The sequence below is a fragment of the Myotis lucifugus genome, unplaced genomic scaffold (genome assembly GCF_000147115.1).
Source record: "Myotis lucifugus unplaced genomic scaffold, Myoluc2.0 scaffold_309, whole genome shotgun sequence".
NCBI classification, from domain to species: Eukaryota; Metazoa; Chordata; class Mammalia; order Chiroptera; family Vespertilionidae; genus Myotis; species Myotis lucifugus.
Window position 1 is genome coordinate 1100110 of NW_005871357.1, and position 9366 is coordinate 1109475.

Below are 9366 nucleotides of genomic sequence, written 5' to 3' on the forward strand. Positions count from 1 at the left end.
CTAAATAGGACCAGTCAATCATGTATTATCATGAGTTTAATCTCTAAGTCATTTTTATACATTTGGATTCTTACACTTTTAACATAAGTAAAATTACTTCCACATGGGATGGAAAGCCCTTCTAGGAGTGGTACACAGGGTGTCCAGGGCGACGAAACATGTAATGAAGTTATACATGTGACCTTTGCTTAGTCTTAAGAGGAAAGATAAGCTGAGAGAACCAGATCTGAGTTCCAGGCCTAACCGTCCCTGTGAGCTATGTAACAGCTCCATTCAGTCAACCTCTGGGCTTGTTTCTCCGTCTGCAAAGAGCGGACACTGCACTGCTGACCTCATCAGCTCATGGAGGATAACTTACAGTGACATATGCGAGTGCCCGCACGTGGGAAAGCACACCAAGTATCACCCCAATGGCTATTACAATGGGGACCTGCAGAACGTTTTAAATAATCAGCCCTCAGTGCACTAGGCATGCTCACTAGAGAAACTTTACCCAGAGGGACCATGCAAACATGTCCACCTTCAACGGCAATGCTAAAACCACACACAGGACACATGGAACGTTCCAGAGAAAGCACTGAAAGACACACATTGGGTTGACAAGAGACTCTTCAGAATGAGTTAGGATGATTTACAGCATAGATGGAGGTATTTAGTCTTTAAGTGGAGAAAGGTGCGAGTCAGCTGTAAGAAAAACGCATCATGGCCCTTCCTAAGACACAGGGAACAAAATCTCATCACTTTGGCTATTTTGTATGTAAACCAGGCTTCTCACAAATGCCTGTGTGAATGTTTCCAGTCTCAGACATCCCCTGAGAGAGATAAAAGGAATGTCTACCTCTGCACCACTGCCAGGGTGAATGTACACTGACGAGAGGCCTAGAACAGAGTTCCACAGGCCCCTGAAAATGTCAGAGACCCTCCCTGCTCACCTTATCGTCCATTAAGAAGAATGGCGATACCAGGAACACGTCAAAGATAAACTTACAAATCCTAAAGTGCGCTTTTCTAACCCCACTCCGGTGGCCTTTCTTTGTTTTGATTGTAAAGTTAAGTTTAAGTAGCACTTTAACCTTTCCCTTCAAATAAACCTTTTGATGTTAGTTCTTATACAAAAAAAAAAAAAATTAAGTTAACAAACAAAAACGGATGAAGATGCAAAGGAGGACATAAATGAGAGAGGATCCAGTAAGTATAAAAATATGCTGTTCAGATTCAGAATAATTTAATAATTCTTCATGATTTCATATGTATCTGGAAATGGAACAGACACGTGTCCTGAGCCTGTCACGAGAGGTAGGATTCCAGCGTTTGGTACGACGTTCCAGGACAGGGTCAGAGTGACATTCCTGTTGCCCCTACAAAGACACAGCAATCAGAGTCAGCAGAGACACTTCTAGTCCAATGAGAACCCGTCATTAAAGCACTGAGGCGTCTGATGCTTATAACCAGCCCCTCCTAAGTGGAACCCTAACCCACAAACAGAAGTCTTCAAGCCTTTAACCCCAGGAGCACTGAGCACTGGGACACCAGCTGTCCAGAGGTACCCACAATGCCCCGAGCTCCTAGAGCCAGCAGCCCAAGGCTGAAATGAGCACAACAGAGAACAGGAACCCAGACTGGGGGGCATCAGAGGACAATGCGCGAGCCCCAACTCCACGGCTATCTAGACGGCAAAGGTGAGCACACCCGCCGCGGTGGAGGAGTCGGACACGACCCAGATCACTATCCAGCTCCTCACTGTGTGTAAGAAGGAAGCTGAGGTTCAGAGAAGCAAAGAGAACCAACACCAGAAACCCCAGTACCAGCTGGGCCACGTGTTACTTTCTCATCAAGTTCCCCTGGCAACTTCCTCTTCCGTCCTCAGAGCCTGTGCTGGGCAGTCCCACGCTCACAGGCAGGGGCCCTGGGCACCGGAGCAGAAGCCTCAGACATGGGGGGGCACCGGGCCCTGGGCACCAGAGCAGAAGCCTCAGACGTGGGCGGGGCACCGGGGCCTGTGCACCCAGAGCAGAAGCCTCGGACCTGGGTGCCGGGCCCTAAGCAGAAGCCTCGGACCTGGGTGCCGGGCCCTGGGCACCGGAGCAGAAGCCTCAGAGCAGAAGCCTCGGACCTGGGTGCCGGGCCCTAAGCAGAAGCCTCAGAGCAGAAGCCTCGGTCCTGGGCTGACAGTCCACACACTGAGCCCAGATTTTACCAGTAGATCAGTTTTGTACAGTGTTTCCAGGCCATCGTCCAGGTCAGATCCATATAAATACTTCCCTTCTCTCCCAATCTTCCTCTTTCACCCTCTAATATTTTTCTTTCAAAATGCAAATACATCTTTCTCTCCCCTTCACATTTCATTAAATGTTAAAAAAATGACAAGAATTGCTCACTTGAGACCATTTCCATCGTCAAAGAAAAAATATTTTGTTTTCATATCTCTCAACAGCAGCTTCGGATTATCTCCTCTCAGAACAATCTTGTCCCAAAGGACAACCTGGTTCAGAGCCTACAAGAAAATGAAAACAATTACATTAACTCAGCAGAAACAGCATCTTTGTCAATTCAAATTAAAAGCAGTGGTAAGCAATTGGTTTATGATCAATGAACCCAACTCTGAGGGGGTTGCTAAAATCAACCCTCCAGCCCAGCATGGACCCTGCACAGGCTGTTACTGCTGCCAGGCCACCTCCTGCCCATCTATGTGTTGCCAAGGGCTTTCAATTGCCAAGTGTCACTAAAGAAATAAAGCCTTGAGTATTTTTTCTTTAAAGTAAAACACTGGCACATCATTGCTTTATTACGGCAAAATTCTAGAAGTCGGACAACCTTTCAAGCCACTATTCTGACACATCATAAACAAATTGTTAGGCAAATCAGGGGCATGAAATGGAGTGAAAACACATTTGTGATCACTACCAAAGCCCGAGAACTGTGTTCTCACTAAACCACCACTCACCAGCTTGAGGCCAATGGCTGAGCACGTGATGACCAGGATGTGGACTAGTTATTCCTAAGAGAGGGTTCAAATGGTCACCCTCAAGTCTCTTTCTAAGACTCAACAGGAACGTCACGATGGAGGGACACAGAGCCAAGCACAGGCCAGAGAGAAGTCTCCCTGCGTATTCATTCATTCATGAAGCCATAACCTGTCACATTCCACACTGGATTCACTCACTAGTCGTGCTGGGGAAACGAGACGAGGAGTATAACTTAGGTACCTCTGTCACCAAGAGAAGACCTATTGATTTGGATGATTGGCTGAGCCTTGAATAGCATGTGTTTCCAGTGGCTGCTCTCATCCTCAACAGCCTCTCCTGTTTTAACACTTTGTTGACTCTCAAGGACAGGGAGCACCTTAGTCAACCCAATACTCCCAGGCCTAACAAAACATCTGGTATAAAAGATATGCTCAAAATAATGTGCTGTACAATCAATTGACTGAAGTGCTAAAAATGACATTGAACTAAAAAACTAATCAACAGAAAAAGCTGGTTAATTTGACATCTCTTGAAAATGAATACACCTCAAATGAAATACAGAAGCAGACTCCTTTCTAACTACAAATTACCTCCAGTCTATGCTGATAGCAAACATAAGGGTACTTAAGCAAGAGCAACACAGGAGTTCATTTTAATTCTACAGATTTCACATTTGTGCTTTAATTCACTTATCAGAATCATTTACTTTATACTTTAGAACCTAAGATCTGTTTTAGCAACACTCTGTATTAATATCTCAACCCTTACTCTAGCTACAAAAGCTTCAAATCAGACTGAACTAAAAAATTTCTATCACAAACTGTTTTAATATATTTTAATGTAATAGTTTAATAACTTCTAATGAAAAAAATCTGATAAACTCTAATATATGATTAGAAAGACTACCTTAAGTACTCAAATTGGATCCCATACAACTCCAAAACAAAGAAAAATTCTCGACAGTATTTATTAATTGCATAGGTATGGCTTCATAAACTATCAAAACAGCTCAAACCATGTATTTATACATATAAACATCTAGATGGGTTATAAAATAACCTCAGAAATGCTTCAAATATAGTAATCTTTACAGTTTTTTATTACATGTCTGGGTAACCAGAGTTATAAGCACAGATCACAAATCTCATTGATTTAAATGTCTTGGTGTGTATCTTTCTAATTTTAGCTGTCCAGAGAGAATATTTCAGCTCAAAGAATCCTACAACTGGCCCTGGCCAGTGTGGCTCAGTGGGCTGGGAATCATCCTGTGCACCAAAAGGTCACCCACCATTCCCTTCCCAGTAGGGAGGGCATGCCGGAGGCAGCCAATCAATGTTTCTAACTTACATCAATGTTTCTCTCTCTACCCCCATTCCTCTCTCTAAAATCAATAAAAACATATCTTAAAAAAAATCCCACACAATGCCACCTCTCCATTTCCTAATATGCTCAAAGTTCAGCAGCGTCCTTCCTGAATGTATCACTGCAAGTGGCCTCCAGAGGTTTCTGATCACAAATTATTTTGAATAGAAACCCCTAAACATGCACCTTTCTTTACAAATTCCGCTCCTAGTACACTTTGCTGTTACCCTTCAGTAGCAGCGACATCGGTAGGAAGTGTGCATTTCCAACAGGCTTCCGGACTAGGCTGTTTCCTCAGCCAGCTTTCACTAGATCCAGGCTCTTTGTTTTTCATCCTTTAATGAAAGTGGCTGAGCAGTTCATGAGGACCGGGCATGTCAGCTGTGCCGAGCTCCTGTGACATGTGCGTGGACCACTGGCGTTCTCTTCACCTCTGATAGCTTTGCAGGGATCTTTTCAAGCCATTTCTCCATCATGTGAGGATTCATTTCTTTAAAACTGGACAATACCACCCACTTAACTTTGCACAATGCCAAATGCCGATGAATGAATGAATACACAGAGAGCCAGTCAACCTCTTGCCCTCCAGAATTCCTCGCCACCCCCAGAGTATGAGGGCACACACGTTTTAGGAAGCATGGAGCCAACCCCGGATTTGGGGACTGAGTATTACTGTCAGTCCACGTAGAGTCCGAGTAAAGTTTAACTTCTTTCCCTTTTCAGTTTAAAATGACAAACATACAGATTTGCGGTTTCCCGAATGGCATGTAGGGAAGCTGAGAAGTTGCCACACCAACCTGATATCAATAAGGTGAACCGACTGAAACTGCAACTCTGCCCGGATCCACAGACCCCCAGGGAGTCCCTCGATGCACCCCAGAGCCCACAGCGCCTCAGAGCTACAGGCTGCCATGGGCTGGTGATTTCTACCAAACTACTCAGGTCAGGTACTTTGAATATACAAAATTTATATTTTCCATAAAGAATAAGATGTTACATATCTACTAAAATACTTATATACTTACGTTATTTTTTGTTGAATACTCTGCTGATAAATAAAGAAACAACTGCTTAACATTCCAATCAAATATATTCTCTAGATGTAAACAAATTAAGGAATAAATCATAAAGCAGCATACAGCTTTAAAACAGATCTTAGTTATGCTTAAGTATTCACAGCAATACTAACACCAAAATAGAGAAAAAGTGGCCCAGAAACATACTGAGCCACTAATTCAATGAAAATATATAGAAAAGATTTCATTTTTCAAGCACATGATTCTACTACAGTTCTAAAGTATAACCAATCATCACAATTTAAATGTAATGACATGCAAACATCAACTACACTCAACTAAATCAAGTGTAATAAATTGTAAATGTGGCTTTTTGGACGCGTCAGTAGGGATCAAACATCTCAATCCATGAAATGCTTTGGTAGAATATGCAGTGGTCACCAATTTGGTTTCATCAGTTTACTAGAGTGAAAAAAATCACCAGGGTTAATTACAAGACTGAGAAATGGGCTGTGTTCATGTTTGGATTTGATTAAATGGTTATGTCACATATTAAATGTTTACATACTGAGAGCAGCACATTCATGTATTCATGATGTTAGAACAGGGAAGTCTAGGATAGCGACCCTTTCCCTCTGGCTATCTGTAGTCTTTGTCTATTCAATACATATGTGTGTATTTGTGTTTTGTTTTGTTTTGTTTTGACTTAATCTCTTCACCTTCTTTCGTTCAGCTCCCCGCCCCTCTGACACCTCTCAGTCTGTTCCATGTACCCATGCCTCTGCTGCTATGCCTCATGGAAGTGAGATCATGCCACACCTGGCAATTTAGTCAGGGCACTGACCTTTTTTCCCTTCGACTGTCTGGGATGAATACCCTGTCCTGAACCATAAACACATAGGTCATAGAATAATTGCATCTTATTGGTCATGTTGCATAATAAGGATGCGTCTGATTGGCTAATTCTTGGTACTAGAAATCCTTATATGTAAGTATAGGCACCTAATTTTTTTAAGTAATTTTGGAGCAAAAAGGGGTAGGAGATTACTATTATTTATTTTTTGGTAAAGCAATGAAAATTATGCCTATTTTTTGTCAGATCAGCAAAAAATATACTTTTTGGTGTGCTGCAGAATTTTAATTAGTTTGTGTGCCATGAGATGAGAAGGTTGAAAATCCCTGGTCCAGACAGTTACTACTTTCACACTCGATCCAAACTGCCTCTTACCAGAGATGTTTTTAAATGATGAGAACACTTGAAAGCAGGCAGTTTAGCATACACTGGACTTTTCTCACGGTGTACTCTAGTTCCTCAAAGGGCCTATGTATATATAACTAATTCCTAGTCTACTTCCAAACCCAGTAATTTATTTCTAAAAACCAAGTTAAAACTAACGCCATGGGCCCTGGCTGGAGTAGCTCAGTTGGCTGAGCATCAACCCATCCACCAAATGGTCACCAGTTCAATTCCCAGTCAGGGCACATGCCCAGGGTGTGGTCTCATCCCGTTGCTCTCTCACATCGGTATTTCTCTCTCCCTCTCCCTTCCCCTCTTTCTAAACTCGGTAAAAACAAAAAACAAACAAAAAACAAAAAAAAAACATTTAAAAGGAAAGAAAAAACACACACACACCATGGGAGCAGAGACACATCAGGTGACCCTCCGAGGCCCAGGATCTGCAGCTGCTTCAACTGTCCAGACAGCCGCTCTACAGCTCTGACCGATCACGCTCCACACCCAGCTTTAACCCTGGGGTTTTAAAAAGGCAGCGAGATGGGCCATGGCAGAGAACAAGGCCCAAACATTCATGCAAGACGCTAACAGAAGATAAGCTGGCCAAGAGTTGTCAGAAGGGGGGAACTCAAGATGAAGAGAAAATATTTAAATCACCCCATTTTAAAGTAACTCTTTCAACTGTTATGATTTCTGACTTTTGTTCTGAAAATACTTATAAAAAAACTATAATGGCAAAATGCTAATATGACTCACCAACACTTATTTTGACCATGATCTTCCAACCCATAACAGACTTTTAACCTATGTTTCTAACATAAAATATGAAGATATACTTTGGGATTGCACAGGAAATACTCAATGTTGCCAGGATGAGCACTGGCAACATTCTTCCTTCTTTAATCCAAATGATCTCATTCTCCTTCCGAAATACAGACTCACAGTCTCTTAAAGCTCTCCATTTACTTAATGTTCCTGCGAAGAATTTAGAGTATCTTCACACAGTAACCCCTGAACCTACAAATAAAATTTCTCCAGGTGTGAATGAGGGGGAATTAACACGATTTTACTGAGGAAAAGAGGCTTGCATCTGTGATGGGTTGGAAGATCAGGGTCAAAATGAATGTTGGTGAGTCATATTAGCATCTGCCATTATAGTTTTTTTATAAGTATTTCCAAGGTTTGGTTGATAGTCACCCTGTCCCCCAAATCACTGAACAACATGTGTATCATCACAGCACCACAGAAAAGGCAACGAAACCCTGTCTCAAAGGATATCTGCCGTTATGTCGAAGTTAATGAAGCCCAGGTCGCTTCTTTCTCTAGGTCCTGTGAAGTCTTCCACATTTTTCCTAGGAGTAGAGAGAAAAGCTTCACCATCCTGTGAACCTATCAACATTCAAAACTACATCATTCCTGAAGATACAGCCGTGTGCACAGGGGAAACAGCAGGTCCACCGGAAACAGTGACCGGCAGCGACACCTGTGCGTGGGAGTCAGGCTGCACTTCCTAATTCAATGTGAAAGCCCATGGTCACCTGCTTCCACGCGCCTCCACAGAACCCCTAACGCAACCCGGGGGAGATGGAAGCTGCTCAGAGACGCCCTGACCGGTTTGGCTCAGTGGATAGAGCGTCAGCCTGCGGACTGAAGGGTCCCAGGTTCGATTCCGGTCAAGGGCATGGACCTTGGTTGCGGGCACATCCCCGGTGGGGGGTGCGCGGGAGGCGGCTGATCGATGTTTCTCTCTCTCATTGATGTTTTTGGCTCTCTAGCCCTCTCCCTTCCTTTCTGTAAAAAATCAATAAAATATTTAAAAAAAAAAAAAAAGCTGCTCAGAGAAAAGCCTGGATCCAGGAGGTCAAGCCATTTGGGAGGAGGTGGGAGAAAGGTGCCGGCTTCAGGGGAGGTGTGCTGGCTGAGGGTCTGTGCCATGTCCATGGCCTATTTTCACAATTACAGTGGGGCCTTGACTTACGAGTTTAATTCGTTCCATGACGGAGCTCGTTAACTCAAATTACTGTCAACTCAAAGCAAAAAATCGGCCGAGAGACGGCTCGTAATCGGAAAAACTCGTTAGTCGGGACACTCGTAAGTGAAGGCCCCACTGTATCTCAAAGTGTAGGGGTTGGGCGGTACTTCCCCTCCAGACAAAAGGGAGTGAAGGCCCAGAACCTTAGGCACCGGCTCCGAGTCAGCGGAAGCGGACAGCTGTGTGGTGTCTACTGCGCACCAAGCCCTCCCACCGCCACCACAGCTGGCAGGCTCACGTCCACCCGAGACCCGAGTTTGTATCTAGCAAACACCGCCTTAGCAAAGAAATACAAAACAAAAATAAAAATGCGGGCGGGCGGTCGTTATTGGATGACCCGCCTGTTGGAGATTCTGACAAATAAAAGGAAACGAAGGCAAACTTGTTAGAAGATGGAATCGCAGACAGACGGGAGAGGCAGAGGAAAATAAATAAACCTGCACATCACACAAGTGCTGGGGAGTCAGGGCAGGGCCTCCGAGAGGCCACGTGCGGCGTTTCCCGGCTGGTTCAGCGGCGGGTTCTCCCCAAACAAACCCCGTTCCCCCCGCGCACCCCACCGTCCTCGCCCCCTTCAAGGCCGCCGGGAGCTGGCAGCACCGACGGGGCCGAGGCGGGCACCGCGGAGGGAACGCCCCACCGGGCACACGGGCGGCCACGGCCCGCACAGCTGCGCGGGGGACCCAGGCGGGGACCGGGGGCTCCCAGCCTCTGAACCGGGATCCGGAGGGCGGTCCTGGGCGCGGGGGGACCCAG

At 44.7% G+C, this 9366-nt stretch overlaps 1 protein-coding gene across 1 annotated transcript in view; it reads right to left on the bottom strand.

Annotated features, from left to right (window-relative positions):
- Positions 1 to 1193: 1193 nt before the first annotated feature.
- Positions 1194 to 9366, bottom strand: part of SPCS3 (signal peptidase complex subunit 3) — a 22563-nt gene continuing 14390 nt past the window's right edge. The window contains exons 2-6 of the mRNA XM_023763929.1: positions 8557 to 8569; positions 7857 to 7930; positions 5354 to 5430; positions 2379 to 2494; positions 1194 to 1358 (exon numbers count right to left, since the gene is read on the bottom strand). Coding sequence (XP_023619697.1) covers positions 1226 to 1358; positions 2379 to 2494; positions 5354 to 5430; positions 7857 to 7930; positions 8557 to 8569 — 413 coding nt within the window. The 3' untranslated portion in view covers positions 1194 to 1225. The remainder of the gene's footprint in view (positions 1359 to 2378; positions 2495 to 5353; positions 5431 to 7856; positions 7931 to 8556; positions 8570 to 9366) is intronic.